At 42.5% G+C, this 25665-nt stretch overlaps 1 protein-coding gene across 7 annotated transcripts in view; it reads left to right on the top strand.

Annotated features, from left to right (window-relative positions):
• NCOA2 (nuclear receptor coactivator 2) overlaps positions 1-25665 on the top strand; it is a 303539-nt gene that overhangs the window by 239329 nt on the left and 38545 nt on the right. For 5 of the 7 annotated variants that reach the window (XM_059394696.1, XM_059394699.1, XM_059394693.1 and 2 more), the window contains exons 5-11: positions 2351-2454; positions 6726-6903; positions 9453-9641; positions 13142-13243; positions 13533-13676; positions 18072-18219; positions 19946-21215. In XM_059394696.1, coding sequence (XP_059250679.1) covers positions 2351-2454; positions 6726-6903; positions 9453-9641; positions 13142-13243; positions 13533-13676; positions 18072-18219; positions 19946-21215 — 2135 coding nt within the window. Of the gene's footprint in view, positions 1-2350; positions 2455-6725; positions 6904-9452; positions 9642-13141; positions 13244-13532; positions 13677-18071; positions 18220-19945; positions 21216-25665 lie in introns of those variants that run through there. The other 2 variants (XM_059394697.1, XM_059394700.1) reach the window with 2 other exon arrangements.

The raw sequence follows: 25665 nt of genomic DNA, 5'->3' as shown, positions 1-25665 counted from the left end.
ACCCAGCTGCTAAATTAGATGAACTTGCAGTTGATCAGGTTGGTTCTGTCCCTGGACTGGTGGGTAGGAAAGGGAGTGGAAACCGAAGAGAAATCTGTAGCCTTACAGAGTGAACCAGCATAGGGTAGGAAAAAAGAAAGGTATATGCTCCAGTTTGCATGTACATGAAGAATATTTGGCAATGAAAAAGATTCTAGGAAAATGGGGATGGCCTTGGGGGAGGGAGGTCATATGCAGTAATTGTCTGGAAAGCCTGAGGTGTTTCCTGCCACAATGATGCTGAGGAATTGGGCTGAGACCAAGCCTGCAGAAAGAGCCAGGAGGTAAGGTACCCAGCCATCAGGAGCTAGGGAAGGCAGCAAGAAGAGAACTAAATGAAGACTGACAGATCCTCACGTACTTACTGAGTTGTAAAGGCTACCAGAAAAGTCATCTCTCTCTCTCTCTCTCTCTGTTAAAGATTTATTTATTTGTTTTAGGGGCGGGGAGAGGGAGAGAGAGAGAGAAAATCTCAAGCAGACTTTGCGCTGAGCAAGTATCCCAGTGTGGGGCTCCATCTCACAACCCTGAGATCACAGCCTGAGCTGACATCAAGAGTCAGAGGCCCGAGCAACTGAGCCACCCAGGCGCCTCAAGTCCTGTGTCTCTTAATGGGATGCCACAATTACTCAGATCTAAGGAGGTGAACCAAGAATATAGTAATTGGAAAAGCAGATACAGTCTCCTTGTGATAAGCTCTGCGAAGAAGTTACTACATTTGGAACTCTACTACCTAAGGAAGAACTAACACACACAGATAGGCTAGTAGTAAGTTGGGTTTGTAAACTACTTTATAGTTTTTAGGACGTATTTTACCTGTCACCCAGTTTTCTCCTGTCACAGCACATCGTGTACAGAAGGCAGGTCCTCTACGGCCTTAAAAAGTTGGAATGACTTCCTCTGGCTCGTCCTTCTAAATGGCTGAACTTAACCTTGAGCTCACACTGGTCATCTTCCCTTTCTCACTGAGTGTACACGTGGCAGTGGCAAGATTTGGAGGACCTGCATAATTCCTAATTATGTTCTAGGTTCTCGGGGACAAGTGAAGTTTTCCAGATCTTCAGAATACTCTGTAGGGGCGCCTGGGTGGCTCAGTGGGTTGAGCCTCTACCTTCGGCTCAGGTCATGATCCCAGCGGCCTGGGATCGAGTCCCGCATAGGGCTCTCTGCTCGGCAGGGAGCCTGCTTCTCCTCATCTCTCTCTCTGTCTGTCTCTCTGCCTATTTGTGATCTCTCTATCAAATAAATAAATAAAATCTTTTAGAATACTCTGTAAAATCTTTTTTACCAAAAAAAAAAAAAGGAGGAAGAGGAGGGACAGCCAAATTTACCAAGGTCATGAAAGCAGGTTGATCCTGAGTACTAAATTGATTTACAACTCTCTTTATTTGCATTTAATTACAATGCTGACATGCAGTGTAAACAAGGATATAATTTATTCAGGTACAAATAATTGACACATTGTTTTTGTGTTGTTTTCTCGCAAGTTGATGCTATGTATCTGTGAAGCTTTAAACTTTTTTGATGTTCTTAAAATAATGAGTTTGCATATATGTGGATAACTGTGCACCTGTTTGTTCTCTGAGAATTATCCATGATGGGGCACTGTCCCAGGCCCTCCCCCAGGCCCAAATGCTGCCTCTCACGTTGTAACGCTGGAGCCCATATTGTGTGTCTGTACTAGACAAAAGGGCAGCCACTGAACCCCTCCCAGTGCCTGAAAGGGTGCCTCTTCTCTCTTCCATTAATCGGTGAGCACCTTCCACGGGATTGGGACCCCTCTTTCAGGATACTCCTGTGTGAGCGCGGCAGGAGGTGGAGCAGTACAGGCATCCAGACGTGAGAGCACGTCAGGTGGGGGCAGCCGTAGCAGGAGTGACTTCCCCTTCCTTCCTTCTTGAAATACCTGCAAATGCACCTCTGGTTATGCTCCTGAGTCCTGAACAACAGACCTCTCGTTATCCTAGTTTGCGAAGTCCCTGGAGCAGGGACTAATTGTGCCGTAGCGTGTAACAGTTTTGTAGTTGAGGGAAAAAATGCTTGTCGGGGACTAGCACGAAACCACTAAACTCATTTTACCAACTGCCTGGGAGGGTCTCTGAGCCCCACATTCTGGAGGTGAAAAGGTGGTGTTGTGTTCCTGCTTCCAGCAGCATCTCCCATTCGGCAGCGGAGTAGATGGACTTGAACTCTTCCAGCGCCCCGGCTGATTCCACTGGAGATCTTACAGATCATTACAGTGACGATGTTTCTGTGTCATTCTGTCCCTGAAGAAGCACAGCCATTTAATTCACACTTCTGTTTATTGCAGAAAAAGCAGCAGCCGCCAACGTAGATGAAGTGCAGAAATCAGACGTGTCCTCAACCGGGCAGGGAGTCATCGACAAGGATGCGCTGGGGCCTATGATGCTTGAGGTAGCGTACCCTCGTTCAGGCTCTGCCCCTACCCTGCCGTTGGTCATCACGTTATTATGTTCCCTTCTCAGGTGGATATAATTTCAGGACAATCTGCACTTAGTTTTCACTCGTAAAGCTTGAAGTACTGCTGACTTCTGGAGCTTACTGGTACATACGTACCTGACTCCAGATTTCAGCCTATATACATTTCCCAGTAATAACAGAGCATTGCCTGAGCTAGATTATAAATGGACAAAGGAAGCATTTGTTTTGGAAAATCATGCTCACAAGTCCTATTAAATTCAGCAATAGAATTTTCATTTGAAATATTCCCCCAATTCTTAGATTTTACATATGCCATGTATGGATGTCCATACAGGCAGTTAAAATTCGAGGACCAGATGAAGGCTTAAGTTTTTTATTTATGCTGCTTCAAGCTAGTTTATCTCGTAAAGATGAAAACGGCAGTAATAGGCAGAGCTGTTCAGGTAAGCATCACAAGTGTAGTGGTTGGTCTTAACTCCCTGTTCTTTATTAACTTTCAGAAGTTTTATGACCAGACTCCTGTCTAGGATTTGTGAAGTCTCGTTTTCCTCTTTTATTAGCTAGTACAGTATTAAACACCAAGTGCTTTGCTGTACCTATTCCGAAATTAAAATTCAAGATGTAGGCTACGGGAAGATGAGGGGAAAAAATGTCGGTGAATATATAACAAGAAGCAGAGGAGCCCTGAGACATAAATTATGTCAGATCTCAGGATAATTTACTCTGCCGATGATATGATGAGATTGAAAATTACCGCATGGCCGCAAGCTGGGCGGCATCGTCACGTAGAATCACTTACCTTGTGGCAATAGCTGCCCGTATAGGAGAAAGTAGGATTTTTAAAGCAAAAATTACCAATAATTGCCCCCTTTCTTTCAGTTGGTACATGTGATGATCTTTATTTTTAGAGAATATCATTCTGTGAAAATTTATCCTACTCTTGGAAGGTGGGGTGGGGGGACACAGAAAAAATAAAAATAAAAAATTGTCTGACCGAGTCTTTGTATTTAGAAATGACAAGATTATTGACCCTGGCCCTGCTAGCCAAAGGACTTTAAATGACCCTGTGTTGTCCCTTGCTTATTCCTCTTGAGTCACTAGCTTGACAGTATCCAAGTACAGTTTTCAGGGAAAAAGCAAAAACACACTTAACCTGATTTTCCAGAGTCAACAAGGAAAGCCAGAGTGCTACTTCCTGCTTGGTTCTAAGAAGCAGATCAGAGAACTCTAACCAGGTGGACTATTTAGAATTAAATGAAAATAGAGAGGTTTCTGTGAAAAAATTTTTAATTATAAACAAAACTGATTTGGAAAGTATGGTAATCTAAATTATTAACTTATTAGGAAATTCCCAGATGTCTGCATTGGTTCCCTATATGGGGAAAGATTACAGTAGGGTGGAAACTCCTGAAAAGATTATTGAGACTTCTAAAAAGGCATGTTTGGAGTAACCACAAGACTATGATTCAGGCCCTCTGAGAGCAAGTTTATTGATTATAGAAATCAGACTGCTGGGTATCAGTGGGCTTTCTCTCACAAAATCAGACCAGCATATTTACTGTTTAGAAATAGTCTTCTGAGGCGCCTGGGTGGCTCAACTGGGTTAAAGCCTCTGCCTTCAGCTCAGATCATGATCCCAAGGTCCTGGGATCGAGCCCCGCATCGGGCTCTCTGCTCAGCAGGGAGCCTGCTTTCCCCTCTCTTTCTGCCTGCCTCTCTGCCTACTTGTGATCTCTGTCTGTCAAATAAATAAATTTTTTAAAAAATAGTCTTCTGAGAATTCAGTGGCAAGGACTTCTGTGGCAGGACTTCGGTGCTGAATAGGTTAGAGGATTAATGCTCAAATCTAGTGACTTAAGGTTTGAAGTCTTTATCCCTGTTTACATGGAATAATTTAAACAGGGAAAACTTGTTCTCGCTGAGCTGTTCCTAGGCATAGATGCACACTCATGCTTACATCATAGCATAGTGGTTGCTAGGCAACAAAACCAAATGTCAGTTTTTTTCATCAGAGCATATCACAGTGTACTTTAAAAAACACAGTCTTATAAGATGAAACACTTTCATCTTTCAGTCATACTATGCTATAAATCAGTCTTTTTGTCATGGTGCAAAGCAGTGGGGAGCTCTCTGCATTTTCAAAAGGGAACTATAGGTAATATAATTACGAAAATCCCTGTGAATGTATATCCGAAGCAGTTAGTTTAGAAAGACACGTGGCACATAACTCATCAACTGACTTCCTTCCTTTCCCCCTTCACAGACATACACCCGCATGCGCTTACTCACACGAGGCTTTCAAGGGTTGCTGCCAACCTGTTGTGGAAGGCCATTTACATACAGTCTTGCTTTGCCCTGCACATTGTTCACACCATTGGTAAAACCTGACAGAATATTTCAGAAAGACTTAAAATTGAATGGTGTTACTTTTTTTTTTTTTTTTTTAAAGAGCTATTCACTGGTGCCTTATGGTCATTTCTAATTTGAGAGAGCACTTAGTTTTGTGATGAAAATAGAATTAAAGATGGAATATATTCAAAGAAAGCTCACAAAATAGGAGCCTGTTAAGTAATAACTTAAGGAAAAAGCAAACTAGGATAAAAGTAAATACTTCATGCCCCAGCCATACACATTGTCATGTCAATATGTACACGTAACATTCATGTTAAAAACAATAGTAAATACATAGCACAGGGAAGCTGTGTGACACAAGCTGAGTAGACCAGGAGGCCCTATGTCAAGGTGTGCCTGATCAGTATCAAGCCTTCTGTAGTCTTTTTTTTTTTTTAAAGATTTTATTTATTTATTTGACAGAGAGAGTGAGATCACAAGTAGGCAGAGCAGCAGGCAGAGAGAGAGGGGGAAGCAGGCTCCCTGCTGAGCAGAGAGCCCGATGTGGGGCTCCATCCCAGGGCCCTGAGATCATGACCTGAGCCAAAGGCAGAGGCTTAACCCACGGAGCCACCCAGGTGCCCCAGGCTTCTGTAGTCTTGATCGCTCACCTAATCTGTAAAACAGGGCTCTGACAAGCACAGACCCAAAAGGAAAAGGAGGAGTCACAAAGAGAAACTCACTAAACTCTCAACTTCCATATCACCAAGGTGAACATGATAGGAAAAGATTTGGGGCAAACACTGAAGTAGAACTCTTCTGCAGAGTAATCGCAAGCCAGAGCTTTTGAGTCCACCTGGATTCAGATTCCAGCTCTGCCACTGACTGAGTCAGAAAAGCTTATATAAACCACTGCCCCTCTTAGAGCCTCAGTTTCTTCCTCCTCTGCTAATTGAAGAGGGTAGCACATTCCTTCCAGAGTTGTAAATATTCAGATGACCCGATGTGTTTGGGCACAGTAAACATGCTCGGTAGTTACTCTCATTATCTTTATTTCCTGAAATGATCCTAGAGTCTTTCTGTCCTGCCCTAATCTAGATTGGAATGACAGCAAGGAGGAGTGGGGCCAAGCCACACGGCAGGAAAATGTTAATGTTATCTAGGTGGTTAGGGACCTTCATCTCCATGACTAGGGAACAAGTCATAGAGAAGGGCACAGTTCGTTAAGTTTCCAGTTGTCACTGTCAAAAACCAAAACCTCAAGTCCCCTTCCAGTCTTCAGACTCTACGGCTGAGGCCTCAGCGTGTGGTCCCCGTTGCCATTATCGGAGAGATACTTACTTACTTCCCAAACCCTTCCCCTAAACAATAAAGGATTGATGTTTGAGGACACCTGCAGTTCTTTTCATTTAAACCCTGGCAGCTTTAAAGATAGCAAAGTTTGGGGTTTCTTAATCCTTAAACTGAAGGAAAATTATTGATGACCCTTTCCTCCCATTGTGTCACATGAGAAATGGGTAGAACATAATCGCTTTGTACTGGGTTGGTAACGTAAGCGTTGTCCTTGGCCAGGTGGAGTCCATCAGTATAATTTGGAAAATACAGATAAATGCCTGCACTTACATGGCAGTAGTTATCTCCTGATAACATAACAGAGTTAATATTTGTCATTTAGTTTGCGAGAAGAATCCCTGATCTAGGCTCTCTCCCACTTACTAAGACAGAACAATTTCACCACGCGAAAATGTATTCATTGTTCCCCAAAACTAGGAGAGAGGCGAGAGAGAGAGAAATCTCTTTTTTGTCCATGTGTGAATTCCACCCTTTCCCTTAAGGGGATCATCCCTTCTTAACAGCTGGATATGATTTTTCTCTTGTGTCCTTTCTAACATGGTTTGTGCCTTTTCCCTTAGGCCCTTGATGGGTTCTTCTTTGTAGTGAACCTGGAAGGCAACGTTGTATTTGTTTCAGAGAACGTGACACAATACCTAAGGTATAACCAAGAAGAGCTGATGAACAAAAGTGTATATAGCATCCTGCATGTTGGGGACCACACTGAATTTGTCAAAAACCTGCTGCCAAAGTCTATAGGTAAATGCTTATCTGCTGCTCCCTCCTCTCCCATGGTTGGAGGGGGTCACATAGAGCTGGGTGGTATGTCAGTTGGGGATAAGGGTAACTGGGTAGTTCTTCAGAGAGGCTTATATTAACTATTTAAGCTTCAAAGTCATGGAGAAGAGGACATCTGCAGATAGTGATCTTGAAGGAAAGATTGTTTTGATCCTCTATTTAAAGTATATGAAAATAGTTCAGATGGAAGGGACTCCTGTGGCAACGGTTTTCATGGGGTTTGTTTCATTGTTTTTTGAGGGGGTGCCACACTGCCCCCCCACTCTGGGCAGGGCCAGCCGCCTCTGATTGGGCTTGTGCTCCTTGGTTCTAAGAAGTAGAAGGTCATGAGAAGTTTGAGATTGGACTTGAGAAAAACAAAATTTTGAGTGCTGCTAATGAAGAGAGTCTGTGTGTGGGTGCCTCCAGTATCCTGAGGCCATGACATTAAGGAATAAGTGGCACATGGAGGGTCAGATGCTGTCGGGCCGATAGCCCTGAGTGGGCTCTTCCATATTCCAGATGCTTTGGTGGCTCTGCCTCCTTACCCACTCTCCCTGGTCCATAGCGCCGAATTCCTGTCTCTCTAAAGATGCTCTCCAAGGGTGTCTAGGAGTCTCGAGGGCCACGGTTTCAAGTGGGTGGTTCGCAGCGTGGGCCCACCTTCCTTGCTGCTCCAGAGTATTGCCGTTCCCACTTACTAAGTGGTTCTTTTTTTAATATTCTCACTTCGACTGATGATGCTAAGAACATCTTCACAGATAAAAGGAAGTGCATATTTTAGTACAGAATAAGGTCAAGTCCTGAGTTAGCAAGTATTTCTGTTCTTTTTTTTTCAAACGGTTTCTATTAGCCGGTCTTATTGTTACCGCAGTAAATAGGAGAAGGCCCTTTTTGAATTCCATGAGGGCTAGCGTTTCCTTGGCAGGATAACCCTTTGTTCAAAGTGACTGCAACAGTAAGACAAAACATATGAATATTCATGTGAGATTCTTTTATTATATTCTGTAGTAAATGAACAAGAAAATGGGATTTCTTCAGGTAACTAATATTTCAGATCTCTTCAGTAATTTGATGACTTCCTCAAAGGACCTGTACTTATTAATTCACTATTATTAATTCACTTGTCTAAAGAGCTCTTTTCCTGACTTTATACTGTACTTCTTTTATATTTTAAAAATTACTTATTAACCTGAGTTAATAAGAACTCTTTTTTTCTTTCTTCTTTGATTTTTCTCTTTGTAGTATCCATTATGTAAATAAGCTTTTAAGAATACCGATGGCGGAAGAAACTTCCCAAATGTCTGCACAACGTATAAAGCTAGCTATGGTTCCTCCTGTGATTCCAAAACAGTTTCTTGGAGTTAACTTGATATTTCCTTTGTTCTTTCCAGGGTGTGTTTTCTTTTTTATTCCTTTGCAGCCCATTGGCTATGGGCTTAGCATCGCATTCACCAGAGCACCTAGATATCCTTTTAAGTATTTTCTCACGAGTGAGCTTTGAGAGTGTGTTTGCTTATCTTAACCACTGGCCCTTATTTTTCGATCCGCTCTTTCACTGCCCTACTGATTGTAATATTTTTTAGATAAAACATAAAGAACAGTAAAGAAAAGGATACCAAACTGAGTATTAGGATTGGTTCTGATTCCAGCTCTAATTTTATTTCTCTTGATTGCTTTAACCCATTTCCCCAAAAAAGTGTCTTTCCTCTGTGTCGTTCTCTCTTGAATTAATACGTTTCTAAGGATCCACACTAAAGTAGAAGACATGTGACGTAGCCTTTCCCTTGGTAAAAAATAAATGATATTAGCAGGGCCTCTGCAGGGAGTTTTCAGTCGACTTGAGGAAATGTGCATGAAACAAAATAGAGTCATTCAGCAACAGCTGACTTACACAATACATACCAAAATTTCTGTAAAATTCTACGGAAGAAAGGTCTGGGAGAGGTGGAGATAATGAGATCTCGGCCTCAGAGCCGAGTACGCTGGGCTGGGAGAAATAGTGGCAGATAAGGTGGCAGGAGCACCGGTGTCCCTGTGGGACCAGGTGTGGAGGCTGGTGGGGGAGGTCTGTGCTGGCCAGCATGGGGGATCTGGTTAGACGGGTAAGATGGCGCTGCTTAGTGAGATTTAGTCCATCAGTTCCAGTGGCCTTCTTATCCCTGACTATATCAAGTCTGCATCCTCTTAAAGAGCTTGATGCGTGTGGCACTTGGTGCCAGTTCCAGATTTTTGAGCAGGGATAACATATCTAAAGGGCGTAAAATATCTAAAGTACAAGTAGGTTGAACCAGATTTCCAAGACAACAGAGTAAGGAAAATCCAAAAATGAAGAGCAGTGTCCTAATAATAGTCATCCAAGGCCTGACCTTGAAGGAAGGAGTCAGGGTGAAGAGTAAGAGGGTTAAAAGTTATTTTGGAAATCCCAAGCATTTTTCCCAGCTTGTTTAACATCAGCATCATTTCGATAATTTGGCAGCAGCAAGCCTGGTGTTGGTTTGTAATTGTCGGATTGCTTTTACCTCCCTCAGTGAATGGGGGATCCTGGTCTGGCGAACTTCCTAGGCGGAATAGCCATACCTTCAATTGTCGGATGCTGGTAAAACCTCTACCTGATTCGGAAGAGGAAGGTCATGATAACCAGGAAGCACACCAGAAATATGAAACTATGCAGTGCTTTGCTGTCTCTCAACCAAAGTCCATCAAAGAAGAAGGAGAAGGTAGGACAAAATCTGCAGGCTGTCTTACATGTCTGTGTGTTTATCCCTGTGCTGCTTTTTTCATACTTAATTATCTAAAATGAGTGGCCACACAAAGAAGAATTTAGAAATGGTTTCTCCATTCTCTTTAACCTACTTAATTCTTGTGATAAATTCATCTTTTTTAAAGATTTTTATGTATTTGTCAGAGAGAGTGCACGCAAGCACAGGCAAGGGGGCAGGGACAGGCAGAAGTAAAACGCAGACTCCCCGCTGAGCTGGGAGCCTGACATGGGAGTTGATCCCAGGACCATGGGGTCATGACCTGAGCTGAAGCCAGACGCCCAACTGACTGAGCCACCCAAGTATCCCTTAAGTTCAATTTTTTAAGTCTTTAGAACAGTACTATTCAGTAGAATGTTCTGCAGTCATGGCAGTATTGTGTATCTTCTGTGCCCAGTGCAGGCCCCACTAGCTACACATGCCTACTGAGCATTTGCAATTTCAATAATGCCACTGGGGGACTGAATTTTGTATTTTATTAAGTTTACATTTACCTAGCCACTAGTGGCAGCCCTACTAGAGAAGCTCTGGTAATAGTTAAGCTTCCCGGGGATCCGAGGCTCCTCTGGATTGTCTACTGCAAGCAGCGAGCCTCAGACCTAGAAAAATGCGCAAGTACAAACAGTATTTTTCATATACTTTCTGGGGGTTCATGGATTCCATACAATTGATCCATGGATGCAGGGTCCAGAATGCAGTGTACTAGAATGATCCATAAGAGAGGATAGAGATGGGAGTGACTGAGGGAGAGGATTTCAAGCTCTCAAGTTCTTAGTCTCTTCCTCTTAAAGGACATGGCTATAGCATCCACCCGGATGCCCTCCAAGCAAGCCATACTGTGCCGCTGAGTGTCCCTCTCTCCTCTGAGGCTTTGAAAGAGAGAAGGTGCAGAGGGGCATTCGGGGGTGAAAACCTAACGGGCTTTATCATCAGACACGCCTGCTCCTCATTCAGCCGCTTCCCAACTCTGGCTTTGGGCCAGTCTTTTGACCTCTTTGAGCATCAGTTTGCTCTCTTCTCTCATCAAATGAGGTCAACAATGCTAGTATCAGAGTAAGGATTAAATGAATACGCCTGAACCATGATCAGCATTAAATAGTCCAGAACGTCCCCAACTTCCGATGGTTTGACTTAACTGTTCTTTGACATTAGGACTGTGCAAAAGCCATACACAGTCAGTAGAAACTATACTTCAAATTTTATAATTCAACTCTTTGCCTGGGCTAGTGATATGCCTACAGTCCTCTCTCAGGATGCTGGGCAGCGACAGCGAGCCACAGCAGAAGCCACACTTCCGAGGGTTATGCACCCATTGTGTCATTCCCCTTCAGTGTAGTATCTGGTAAATTACATGAGTGGTCAGCACTTCATGAAAACACAGGCTTTGTGTGAGATGATGTTGCCCAACTGTAGACTAGTGTGTCTGAGCACATTTAAGATGGCCATGGCTAAGTTACGATGTTTGGTAGGTTAGATGTAGTAAATGCATTTTCACCTTACAGTATTTTCATCTAAAAATAGGTTTGTCAAGGGGGGCACGTGGGTGGCTCATCCAGGTGAACGTCTGACTCTTGGTTTCAGCTCAGGTCGTGATCTCAGGGTCTTGGGCTCAAGCCCCACGTCAGGCTCCACACTCAGCAGCGAGTCTGCTTGTCTCTTCCTCCCTCTGCCCCTGTCCCTACTTTTGCACTCTCGCTCTCTTTCTCTCTCTCTCGCTCGCTCTCTCAAATAAGTAAATCTTTAAAAAGAATAATAAAAATAGGTTTATCAGGATGTAACCCCATTGTAAGTTGAGGAAGATCTGTAGTTCATTCTTTTTTTTTTAAGAATGTGAAAGTAATTTGTAATTTAAATTTTATTGAAAAGTAATGGAGCTCTCATAGATGACATAATTTTTTCAAAATTAAGTTTTTACGTAAGTATGCAATGTTGAGGGATATTTTTTTCTTTTTATGCAACATACTAAGTGCTGCCAATTCACCCATCTAGGATGCCATTCCAAAGTGGAAAAAAAAGATATAGCTGATCTAATTTGTGATTTTGTGCTGTATATTTAAACATTTTTGTACATTTAAAGTCTGGTTCTCAGTGTTAACACAGTATGGCTGAGGAGGATTTCCGAGCCATAATGTGCTTGGGTTCGAATCCTGGCTTCACCAGCTTGGTACGGTGTTAGGCAACTTACTGAAACTCTGTGCTGTGGTTTCCTCCTGTGTTAAATGGGGAGAACTCCAGTACCTGCCTCATAGAGCTGGCACAAGGACGAAACAAACCGGGAGCCTCTAAAGCAGCTAAAAAAGATGTCTGCCTCATAGTGTGTGCTCAGATATTTAGCTTTTTATTATGTTGAGAACGAGGATTACATTTATATTTGGGATACCCACTATTCCTGGGTATATATATATATATTTTAAGATTTTTATTTATTTATTTGACAGGCAGAGATCACAAGCAGGCAGACAGGCAGGCAGAGAGAGAAGGAGGGGAAACAGGCTCCGTGCTGAGCAGAGAGCCCAATGCAGGGCTCGATCTCAGGACCCTGGGATCATGACCTGAGCCGAAGGCAGAGGCTTTAACCCACTGAGCCACCCAGGCACCCTTCCTGGGTATATTTAAAGAACTCCTTCCCCAGATTTCAAGACGAGCAATCATAAATCAAGGACATAAGATATGAAGACTTTTTTGACCTTTTTTCCCAGCATTTTGAAATTGAAAGAGCTACACAGTGTGCCCTGCATGTTACAAAGATAAATAAAACATTACCCTGTTCTCTAGAAGTGAACACAGATGAATAAAACAATGTCAGTGGGTAAGGAATGAAGGCTCAGCATGGCTCTATGAGAAGCCAGCCAGGGCCGAGATTCGACCAGTAACGCAGCTGCTCTGGCGCATGCTGCACTTTCCAGGATTTGTTCTCCAAGTCACCTCCAGCCTTGGAGGTTCTTGGTTTGAAAGCGCATATTGCCATTCTGGGGGCAGCCGCATCGTTGGGTAGAGGGGACGTCTAGTGTTCCGGTAGCGTAGTGAACCAAAAACTCAAAAAACAAATGCGTGACAGAGCAGAGTATGGGATTTGAGTTTTCATCATCTGTGTATTGATGTTGAAATGAGCTGCTTGTCGAGGTCCACCACGCTCCCCCGCTGTCCCTGGGAAGGTGGCTGCAGATCATTGGAGCCCCTGTGGTGGGTGGACTTCGGCCACATGTGTCCCTGGCTTCAGTGGTCTCCCCCGACCTCTCCTAGCTCTTCGTGCACAGCACGCCCTTGTCCGTCCCCCAGCTCTTCCCACTCAGGCAGGGAGAGGGCGAAGCCAGGGGTGGGGGGGGGGTGCAGGGTGCACAGTATTCTGTCGTCCCTCCCGCACTGATTGGCAAGGTCGCATTTTCATAAATACACTTGAGTTTGTGTGACACGCTGGAAAGGCCTAATGTGGTAACTATGAATGTATGTGATTGAAGATTTGCAGTCCTGCTTGATTTGTGTGGCAAGAAGAGTTCCTATGAAGGAGAGACCAGTTCTTCCCTCATCAGAAAGTTTTACTACTCGCCAAGATCTCCAAGGTACATTTTCTCTCCAAAGCAATCATTTGAGAATATCGACCTATTCGTAAGGCAGGGGCTCTGTTCAGGAGATAACAAAGAAGCTGGGGATGGTGATGGGTGCCTGGGCAGAAGCCTCGAGGCGCCGCAGGAAGGAGAAGGAGGGACACTTCTTTTCACTGTCCGCCCTTTCGGTCCATGTACTTGTGCTGCCTATTCTAAAGAAGGACATTTTTCTCTTGTAAAATGCTAATCACTTCCAGACACAGTAGATGAGTGTGTAGGTGTAATGCTTGCTGTCGTTTCATAGGCAAGATCACTTCACTGGACACAAGCACCATGAGGGCAGCCATGAAACCAGGCTGGGAGGACCTGGTGAGAAGGTGCATTCAGAAGTTCCACGCGCAGCATGAAGGGGAGGCTGTGTCCTATGCTAAGAGGCATCATCATGAAGGTAAGCGTCCCTACGTGCCACTCCTCTTGGAGTTGACATTGCTGCATGACTGCTTCCTGCGGGAGCTTTCTCTGAAACCGTGAGCCTGAAGTTCACCTCAGGAAACTTGGATCTGTTGACTTTGTATGTTTAGATGTGGTTGCATCGTCTAGCCATCTAAATGTCGCCATCTAAAGGAAAATTTAAGAGGCGCCTGGGTGGCTCAGAGGGTTAAGCCTCTGCCTTCTGCTCAGGTCATGGTCTCAGGGTCCTGGGATCGAGCCCCACATCAGGCTCTCTGCTCAGTGGGAGCCTGCTTCCCCCTGTCTCTGTTTGCCTCGCTGCCTACTTGTGATCTCTCTCTCTGTGTCAAATAAATAAATAAAATCTTAAAAAAAAAAGAAAAGAAAATTTAATAGAACCTATAAGACAGAAGAATGAGATAAATCAGAGATCATTTCATAAAAACAGAAGAAAGGGAAGGAAAGAGATCATTTTTTCTGATCCCAAGGCTTCTGTATATAAATATGACTATTTAATAAGGGGCCAGTTAATATCAAAAGAAATCTCTGAATCAAAGAAAATCTGGAAATAAGAATGAAGTGAAATTTGCAAGAGCAGCTGAATTCCTAGTAGAGGGGACAGTGAGACCCTGGGCTCTCCTTCCAGATGATGACCCCTGAAGATGTTTCTAGAAGGCCCAAAAAATGAAGTCACTTGTCTTGAGGTCACAGGTCAGCTAGACTGACAGTTAATTAGCAAGATGGCTAGAACTAAACCCAGGATTTCGAAGTCCTACGCCAGTAATAATAGCAGCCCTCCTGGGCACGTGGTCTTTGTGCAGTTACCTTCCTTCTTTACACTGTCTTGTGGACCCTCAGCACAACTGTGAGGTAGGTGTTAGGACTCAAGCTGGAGATGGGAACCTAGAAGCAGGTGAAATGACTGGCTTGTCAGCACTGGAGCCTAACTTGCCATCCCTCTCCTGTGCAGTCCCTCTGCTCTGCTGCTTCTGGAGCTCTTCGTGCTCAATCACATTTCCTCAAGTGCCTTCTGGTTTCTTGTTCTATCTGTGAGAACGAAGAAAAACTGCCTTTCCCTGGCACTTATTCAGAACTAAGTGGGGGAAGGAGACACTTCTCCTGATCTTTCGGTCCTCTCGTGCACACTGCATGTCCTGGCAGGGGGCACCTGGGTAGGAGGCCTGGATTACCAGGGAGGGGCTATGAGGCCTGGGACCAGTGGGGCCCAGCAGAGTGTGCCTGGTAACTCGGTTTGGCAGATTGTTACATTTTGGCAGAAAAAAAAGTCCTAACACCCCAATTGAAGACAGAGTTTTAGGTTGTCCTCTTCCATTTAATGTGCCTCTTTGACCTTAGCATTTTACCAGTAGTGTTCATATGCTTACACTCTGTGCTTTAAGGTCACTTACAGAAAAGTACAAATCATAGTAGATGACCTCTCTCCCCATCCCCTTATTTTTGTCTCATCTTATTCCTCTTTTTCATCTTATTTATCCTTCTTAAAAGTAAGTACATAATCCAGCAATTTGTGCCTTTCAGCATCTTTCTCTAAGTTGGAAGGAATGAGGAAGTAAAGATTCTATATTTGGCAGAAATCAGTATTTAACCTACCATTTCACTAGATCTGGTTTAAAATTTAAAAAATAGTAACAATGAGGGTGCCTGGGCAGCTCAGTTAGTTAAGCCTCTGACTCTTGTTTTTGGCTCAGGTCATGATCTCCAGAGTGATGAGATTGAGCCCCAAGCTCAGCTCCGTGCTCTGCTGGACGTGAAGCCTGCTTGAGATTCTCCCTCCCTCTCTTTCTTGCTCGTGCACGCTCGCTCTCTCACTCCCTCAAATAAATCTTTCCAAAAAAATAGTAACAACAGGGGGCACCTAGGCATCTCAGTTGATGAAGCATCTGACTCCAAGGTCCTGATCTAAGGTTTGTGAGATCAAGGCCCAAGCTCAGCAAGGAGTCACTTCTCCCTCTCCCTCCGTTTCCCACCACTTGTGCCCTCTGTCTCACTCAAATAAATAAATAAAAATTCTTTTAAAAATAATAAAATAAAAAACAGTAAGAATAAGAAATATGGGTAAGAAATCACCATGAGCAAACACATTCAGTGTCCTTGAGCCCTGAGTAGCAGTGTCCTACACTCAACTCTGTGGTCTTCCGATTCCTTACGGAAGGGTTTGCAGAAATGTACCAGGCACTGTGGTAGGCTTAAACAGGCGGGACCCACTGAAGGGAAACTACAAAACATATGAAATACCCTGCATCCAAACGTATGAAGTAGGTAAGTTCGAAGGTAATCAATCACATTGAGTAAAAATCTACAAGTTTGTGTTTAAATGGAAGAGCTTCCAAAATGAATTCAGGTGCATGCTTAACTATGTCTAATTAAGTAGAGATGTTTGGTGTAGACCAGATGGAAATAGAAAATCTTAAGGGATCACAGATGAAATCCAAATATGTAAGTTTTTCAAAATAGGAATCCTATTATAAATATTGTATTTATTCTGCCTTATAGGAACCTACTCACTGCAAAAAGCAAAATACACATACGCACAGTAATTCATTTCCAGGTCCGCCACTCCTGAGTAATTTCATGCAACACTTGATGGCAGAAATACCTAAGCACTGAATGTAACTGAAACTGCAGAGGGGGTTTCATTAGGGAAATTGCTCAAAGTGAACTTTTACCAAGAAAAACCCAAATCCATACTGTGTGTCAGCAACTCCCTCCCTCACTCCCTTGTGGCAATTTTGTAAAGTTCATGAATGTGCTCGATCTGGCTATTCGTGGTGCTAGCTCTTCAACTTACAGAATTTGTATAGAGGATTATGTGATAAAAACATGGTAGTTTTCTTAAAATTGTTTAAACAGATTACCAGATTATGTGTCTACTATTTTTCTGAATCGAGATGTTCTTTTTTTTTTTTTTTAAGATTTTATTTATTTATTTGACAGAGAGAGATCAGAAGTAGACGGAGAGGCAGGAAGAGAGAGAGAGAGAGAGAGAGGGAAGCAGGCTCCCTGCTGAGCAGAGAGCCTGATGCAGGACTCGATCCCAGTACCCTGAGATCATGACCTAAGCCGAAGGCAGCGGCTTAAACCACTGAGCCACCCAGGCGCCCCCTATTTTTTTTTTTTTAAGTTCTTTTTTAATAGGCAGTATTTAGTTGTTTTAAAAGATAAATCTGAGATTTTATTTTAAGAGACATTATTTTAACCTAGTTGATTTGTTGTATTTTCTTCTCTTGCCTTGAAAATGGAAACACCAGATTCTTTATTCAGAAATTAAACTAATTGTACTTTTATTGTTTCAGTTTTCTATTTAGCCTTTTTCTCTTCTGAAGAGACTTTTCTGACTGTTTATCTCTTACTTCCTGTAGTCCTGTCCAAGAAATAATACTCCTTACACACTGAGAAACAGAATGGGGGTAGTATTATGAGATGATGAAAAGTAATAACTTGAAGATGAATATTCAGAGAATATAATGTCATAAATTTTACTGTAATATTTTTATTAGTATTTTTTTAAGGTTTTATTTATTTATTTATTTAAGATTTTATTTATTTATTTGACAGACAGAGATCCCAAGTAGGCAGAGAGGCAGGCAGACACAGAGGAGGAAGCAGGCTCCCCGCTAAGTAGAGAGCCCGATGCGGGGCTCGATCTCAGGACACTGGGACCATGACCTGAGCCAAAAGCAGAGGCTTTAACCCACTGAGCCACCCAGGCACCCCTATTTTTATTAGTTTAAAAAGAAATTAAAGGCAAATTGTAATCTTTAAAGATATTATGTTTATGCATTGTATTGTTTTTTGGTATTTTAAAACATTCTGGTATTTTTAAACATACCATTGCAAAGCTAGTTTTAAGCCAATAAATGGTTTGCACTCTTTTTTACCATGGTACTTAAGATTTATTTATTTATTTATTTATTTGACAGAGAGAGATCACAAGTAGGCAGAGAGGCAGGCAGAGAGAGAGGAAGGGAAGCAGGCCCCCTGCTGAGCAGAGAGCCCAATGTAGGACTCGATCCCAGGACCCTGAGATCGTGACCTGAGCCAAAGGCAGAGGCTTAATCCACTGAGCCACGCAGGCACCCGGTACTTAAGATTTTAAAAAAGAACATAGTTCAAGGGTCCAAGCCGTATTTAAAAAAAAGAAAAAAGTGCATTGAATTTATTAGTATTTTGAGTAAAAAAATAAATGTGCTTTTAAAATGTTAAAATGTTTCAGTATCATGAAATAGTATTTCCAACTCTTGTTAACATGCTAGTAGGAAAATATGAAAATGAAATTTATTACTATTAGTGTGTCTTCTCCCGCCCCTTACTCTCTGTTTGTTTGTTTGTTTGTTTTTGTAAACATGAATTCTGTTTCCTTGCTTGCCCACAGTGCTGAGACAAGGATTGGCGTTCAGTCAAATCTACCGTTTTTCCTTGTCCGATGGCACTCTTGTTGCTGCACAAACGAAGAGCAAACTCATCCGTTCTCAGACTACTAATGAACCTCAGCTTGTAATATCATTACATATGCTTCACAGGTAATCCTTGTTCTAAGAAATCACTCTTTCCCTTCCCCAAATCAAGAGGAAATGTTTCCAAAGCAACAGATACCCCTAGAGCTTTTCAGCCTTGTTAGATATGTCTGTTCATCGGCCACACGCAGGTACAATATAAAATTAACTTGCTATTAACTTCTGACTAAGAGACAACTTAGGATACCGGCAAAGGAGGGTTATCTCTTGAATTTGTGCCTTAATACTAGTGAATTTTAAAACCCCGCTGGAAGAACACAGGCTTCCGTTCACGGGGCTCCGACAGGAAGGCCTCCCCTAACAGGGAAGGGAAGTTGGGCCATCCCTCCAGTGGGAACACGTGCAGTGAAGTAGGAAAGCCACTAGCAGGACTTTTGCTCCTGTGCGTGGAAATCTGAGACTTCCAAGTATATCTACTTAGAGGACTTGTTTTAGGGCTTTTTCCCCCTCGGGTTTAAGTTAACTTCTTGCCATTAGTCTTTCAATTGAAAGGTAATAAACATTTCCATTAAAAAATGACAGTACAGAAAATTGAATGTTGATTTTAAAATAAATGTCATCAACTACATTGTTTTAGAGCACAAATGTAGGGAAATGATTACATTTTGCCTTACATAAATATTTATGTATGTACGGTATAAAACTTTATGAGGTACTACCAGAAGATACATAGAGTTGCTCTGGTGAAAGAGTCCCCTTTTATCACACTTCTCGATTGTATCCTTTCTTATTTGGGAATTAAAAAAAACCAGGCAGCCCTGTTTGCCAACTGTTAATAAATCTGACCTCAAACTGAAACAATTTGAAAGTGATTACAGATGTGCCAGATTTCAGCCCCCTAAGTGAAAGCTGATGTTTGATGATTTGTGAAACCTGTTTTGTTTGGATTTGTGAACACATGTGGTAACTCACAAGTGACTGCCAAGGCTGTAAATTAAAGCTCATAGGGCTTGGAAAATCATCTAGCCCAGAAAGGTTGCCTTGAGTCACCAGTAAGGGAGTGGATTGGAGTTGTCTGGGCATTGGGGGGTAAGATCACAGAGCACAGTCACTCTAAAGTTTGGCCCTACATTGTCTGTGCTAGAGTCTCTTGCTTTGACCAGCAAGGGGCTCTGTTGGACAAGGTGATCTAATTCACAATACTTTCAATAACTTCACTGGCTCTAGTACTTGCGGAGTTCCTACTAGTTGAGGCGGGCTCCCCCAACCCCACCCACCAGTTTTGAAGTTTGCTATCCGTCTTGAGCCAAGTAGTATACTTCAGAGCTCTCTGGGCTTACAAATGTGTCTACTGTTAGGAATTGTGATTTGACAGATAACTGAAGACAGCTCTGCTTATTAGGGTCCTTCCTTGAAGATGGGACAAGCTCTCAGTTATCCATGTATATATAATATATATAATATACCATGTAATGAGAAAGATATTATGTAATTGGAACCCCTCTCGTGTCTTGTCTGGTAACTACGATTTCAATCCAGTAGTAGTCACATTTAAAGACACCTCCTCTATAAAACCGCAGACATCTTAATGAGTTGACTGCAAAACATCCCTCTTGGTCCAGAATTATGCATGCTCAGTCTTGTCCATAATTGCAGATTGTTTCATCCAAGTATTATCTGTCCTGTAAATGTAGTCTGTTCTTTTAAAGAAAAGAGGCCATCTCATTTTTTTAAAAATTAATAACAACTTGCTAAATGCGTTTCCTTTTATATTTCTCTCCTCATCGTACAGAGAGCAGAATGTGTGTGTAATGAATCCGGATCTGACTGGACAAGCGATGGGGAAGCCATTGAATCCACTTAGCTCTAGCAGCCCTGCCCATCAGGCCATGTGCAGTGGGAACCCAGGTCAGGACATGACCCTTGGTAGCAATATAAATTTTCCCATCAATGGCCCAAAGGAACAAATGGGCATGCCCATGGGCAGGTTTGGCGGTTCCGGGGGAATGAACCATGTGTCAAGCATGCAAGCAACCACTCCTCAGGGTAGTAACTATGCACTCAAAATGAACAGTCCCTCACAGAGCAGCCCTGGCATGAATCCAGGACAGCCCAACTCCATGCTTTCGCCACGGCATCGCATGAGCCCCGGAGTGGCTGGCAGCCCTCGAATCCCACCCAGTCAGTTTTCCCCTGCAGGAAGCTTGCATTCCCCTGTGGGAGTTTGCAGCAGCACAGGAAATAGCCATAGCTACACCAACAGCTCCCTCAACGCACTTCAGGCCCTCAGCGAGGGGCACGGGGTCTCACTGGGGTCGTCGCTGGCTTCACCAGACCTAAAAATGGGCAATTTGCAAAACTCCCCCGTTAATATGAATCCTCCCCCACTCAGCAAGATGGGAAGCTTAGACTCCAAAGACTGTTTTGGACTTTATGGGGAGCCCTCTGAAGGTACACCTGGTCAAGCAGAGAGCAGCTGCCATCCTGGAGAGCAGAAGGAGACCAGCGATTCCAGCATGCCTCAGGCCGTGAGCGGTGAGAGAGCCGATGGACAGACTCGGCTGCATGACAGCAAGGGACAGACCAAACTCCTCCAGCTGCTGACCACCAAATCTGACCAGATGGAACCTTCGCCCTTATCCAGCTCCCTGTCGGACACAAACAAGGACTCCACGGCGAGCCTGCCTGGCTCTGGCTCGACACACGGAACCTCGCTCAAGGAGAAGCATAAGATTTTGCACAGACTCTTGCAGGACAGCAGCTCCCCCGTGGACTTGGCCAAGCTAACAGCAGAAGCCACGGGCAAAGAGCTGAGCCAGGAGGCCAACAGCACAGCTCCTGGCTCAGAAGTGACTGTTAAACAAGAGCCCGTGAGCCCCAAGAAGAAAGAGAATGCACTACTTCGCTACCTGCTAGACAAAGATGATACTAAAGATATTGGTTTACCAGAAATAACCCCCAAACTTGAGCGACTGGACAGTAAGACAGACCCTGCCAGCAACACAAAATTAATAGCTATGAAAACTGAGAAGGAGGAGATGAGCTTTGAGCCCAGTGAGCAGGTAAGTTGGGTCCTGTGTTCTCTCAGGTGTGCCAGTCCATACCCAACAAGGATTTTCACGGGGAGGCCACAGGTGATGGGACAGAAATAAGCCTCCTCCTTTGCTGTTCCTACGTGGAGACAGTTTATTCTCATTGAAGCTCCCTGTCCAAGATACTCCTGTCTACCAACGAGTGACATCGCCATCAACCAGGGGTAGGCTGACTGACCTTTTTTTTTTTCTCTTGTGAAGGGCCAGTGGTAAATATTTTAGGCTTTGTGGACTGTCCAGTCTCTGCCGCCGTGGTACGAAAAACAGCCATAGATCCTATGCGAACAAATGAGAGCTAATAAAACTTTACTGACAGACACTGATCTTAGGATTTGATACAGTTTTCATGGGTCACAAAATGCTCTTCTTTTGATTTTTTTTTTTTTATTATTAAAAAAATGAAAATCCATTCTTAGCTCAGGGCATAGGAAAACAGGCAGTGAGCAGGATTTAGCCCACAGAGCAGCTGTAGTTTGCTGCCCCTGTTAATAGAAGATGCCTGAATCAGAGATAATCACATCCTTGAAACTGGCTCTGTCAGGACAGACTTCGTTGAATTATTTCCCATTTACCTTTCTCTCTCTTTAAGATCAGAGTTTGGTTTTCAAACCTAATGAGTATCATTGCACCCTTCTTGTCAGCTGAACCTTCTGGTTAATGTTAAAGAATTCTTTTCTTTGCCCTTTTTTTTTTTTAAGAGTTCTTTCTGATGTAGTGGTTTGGCATAAGATGTTTCCTGGGGACTCAGTGTCGGGCTGGGTTAATGATCCAAGACTTCACCCTGCATCACCAGCTCGCTTTCTAATCCCTGGGAACAGCCTTGGACTTCAAATCTTTTAAGTCCTGATTGGTTAACAAGTGAAGAAGCCACATCGGCCTTTCTGCTTGAAATGGTTCGCTAATTTGTCTGGCAATTCGTTTTGCAAGTGGAGAGTTGTATGTGTCACTGTCTTGGGGGACTAGGTGTGGATGGGGAGAGAAGAGGGCAGCACTCCCTCGCTATGGTCTTGAACTCTGCTGAGTCAGCGGAGGCTGGCCTGGGGGCAGAGCTAGGATTGGAAGCCGGAATCAGGAAGTCTGAGGCCAAACACCCCCGCCCCTAGAGCTGGGCTCCCTCCACCACGGTTCTTAGTACTTAGCTTCCTTCATTTCTTTCACTTTGATGTCTTGGCAGCTGCTACATTCCTGTAAGACAGACATGATTTTTTAAACCTACGTGCCCTTCACCAGAGAAACATCCTAATTCTATAATCATCTTTGATCATTAACCCTGGAACGCAGACGTTAGTGGAGGGTTTGACAATACAGCTGTTCTTTAATGCTGTGAAATCGGTTAAGTGGGGGAAACTCAAGAGTTTCTTTCAGCAGAAAGTTAAGAGCAGTACCTTGGAGTAAGTGTAGGGTGAAGCTGTATTGATGACTGTCAGTGTTGAGGTTTACTAGGTTAGAATATACAGAGTGGGTGGCAGGTACAGATACTGTCCCTCAGATCTCCCTAACACATGCTAGAGGGCAAGAGGGTGACTCATGAGGGCCACCTTAGCTCACTGGCTAAGTGGCTGGCCCCTCCCTCCATACACAGAATTTATTTCATTCCCAGGCGGCCTGAGGCCCGAGGGACTTAGAGGGTCAGGGAAGGGGGACACTGTTTGGCATGTCTATATTTAGTATGTGATGACGCTAACTTCAGACAAGAAACTGACACACACAGAAAAAGAATTTTTTTTTTAAGACTTTGAGTCACTTGCCGTTTCTAATTGTTGTTTAGGAGAAACATTTTTCTAATCAAAATCATCTTACCTAGGGAACATGAGCACAAATATGTTATTTTGGATGGACCAAAAAGCAGTGTACACACATACACATACAATTTTTTTTCTTAATGAAACCCAGTCCCTGGTCTCACCCTCCATTCACTCCCATTTAAAAATAAAACACCAAAAAATACTGCTTCAGAGCAAATTTAACATTGAAAACATTGCAACTTGAAAAGAAAAGTTACCACAGGAAGTATGCATTACCTAAATTTAGATCAAAGTCAGAATGACTTACTTTAAGGAAAAAACAGTGATTCTTTCGCCTCCTGCTCTCCTTCTCTATTCCCAAAACAGATTAATTGTATCTCCTTTTAACTGCTGTACCAGTTTGTTAAACTTTTTCTTTCATTTCAGGGGAATGCGAGTTTTTTATTTAATGAGATAAACTGTTAGGGAGCCTGAATTATACGCTCAACTGTCATGTTATTTTGACTCAGAAAAGAGCCATTAACCGAGTGTGTGTTTAAGCTACCTATAACTTATTAAGGACAGGAAGTACTTCGATGGGGCTGTTATACCTAAAATAGTGTTCCTTACTGGGTAGAGTATTTAAACAACATTTGTTTCTACGGTGTTTCGTCACTAACAGGAAGCAGTGACTGAAAAATTTCCAATATGTTTACCGACTTTCAAGTTACTTACTTACTTACCCAGCGGAGCATGTTGATAGTCTTAGGTTCTCTCTAATGCTACTGGGCCAGTCCTAATGAAGGCCTAGAAATCTTCTAAAAGGAACATATTGTTATTTCGCTCCACTAGAAAGGCAAACCATATTTTAAATGGGCAGTGTCCTGAAAATTTCCCTCCAAATGGGGTATATTTATATTACCGTCTTTTAAAACTTTCACCATTTTTTAAAAACAATTTTATGTTAGGCCAGTGTGGTAAAATTACACTTCTTATTTAAATTTTTGAAAAGATGTTTTATAACTTATTAAAATACTTATGTTATTAAAATGCATGTGCTCTTTATATTTCCTTCAGAGAACAAGTTGATTTGACACATGAAAAATTCATAAAACCAGAAAAATGAAAAATTAAAGAAATCAAGTCCAATTTTCATTTTGTAGAACTTTTATAAAAATCTTTCTGACTCATTTTTTGCCTGAAATAGTTTAAACTAACTATTCAAATTGATGTGGCTAATTTGAGCATTCGAATAGATGCCTAAGCAAAACTTTGAAGAATCTTGGCAAAGCATTTTAAAGGAAAGCATTAATCTTTTTGTCTTGTGAAGAAAATGCCTAACAAAGTAGGCATGGACTAGAAGAACTTTCAGTGAGAATTAAAGCTTAAAAGAATTGGGGAGGGGGGGCAGCTGGAATATTTGATCAGAAACTTAATGTGATCAAATCTATCCCTTCTGAAGCTTACATGACTACAGAAGAAAATTCCATAATTGTCAGATTTTATTGCCAAACAGGCAAAGGGGTTATAATAGACATTCTGAATTTTACGTCCTTGATGAAGAACATTTAAAGTATACTTAAGACAATCTGATGAATGTTAAATGTGTACTCCAGAAATTAACAAGAAATAAACACAAGCAAAACTATATTATCTCTAGTGGGGAAAATTGCATAATGTATTCTTCTGATGGAGAGATGAGAGAATTCAAATAATGCCCATAGTTATGGGGATCCAAAGAACCAATTTCTTTTGAATAAGAAAACAAGAAGTGCCCACATGGCTTTCTTAAGACAAAAAAGTTTTCAGTTACTTGTCGGAACTAGACTGATCCCCCAGTTGAATCTGGTCAGCAATTAAAATGGCAGAGATTAAAATTTGGAAATTGGTTTTTAAGACATGCTTTTTTATAATACATGCTTTTTAAAAATAAAAATCAACCAAGGAAAATATTGGATTTTAAATTTTCTAATTATTTGAAGTTGAAAAACCAATAAATTGATTTAAACCATCCAAATAATTTATTAGATTTTGTTTTTTGAGAGAGGGAGAGAGCACAAGCTGGGGGTGGGGGACAGAAGAAGAGGGGGATTGACTCCCCACTGAGCAGGGAGCCAGACGTGGGACTTGATCCCAAGACCCCAAGATCAGGGCCTGAGCTGAAGGCAGAGGTTTAACCAACTGAGCCACCCAGGCACCCAAGCCATCCAAATATATTTTAACATTTTATATGTATAATGTTTAGACTTCTTTTCAGTTGATTATATTAGACACAAGAGTAGATTACAAAGGAAGAATCATGAATCTTGTTGATAGAACTCTTTGAAACTATGATGATAGTTATCTTTCTGTTTGATGGACGTGGTTTAAAGTATAATTTTATTTGCATGATAAGAGTCAAGGTAAAAAGGAAAGATAGGAGTCTAGACAGAGGCTGTTGTTAATCTACATTGTAAAAACTTTCTTCTACACATAAATGGGATTGGGGGCAAGTATAAGAGCATCTACTGAGGATAATAATACTCTTTATATTTATTATTGTTTATATGAACCTTTTTATTTTAGCTGTTTCTCATCCAAGGCAATCTGCAAAGCTTTCTCAAGAAGCAGCTTATTACTTACCCACTCCTTCCTCCTCCTTCACCCCCAAATCCCCCCACCCCTCTGCCACACACACAGTGAGCTTCCTCAAGGGC

The sequence above is a fragment of the Mustela nigripes genome, chromosome 3 (genome assembly GCF_022355385.1).
Source record: "Mustela nigripes isolate SB6536 chromosome 3, MUSNIG.SB6536, whole genome shotgun sequence".
Lineage (NCBI taxonomy): Eukaryota > Metazoa > Chordata > Mammalia > Carnivora > Mustelidae > Mustela > Mustela nigripes.
Note: the sequence above shows the minus strand (reverse complement) of the source record. Positions and strands in the feature narration are given on the sequence as shown.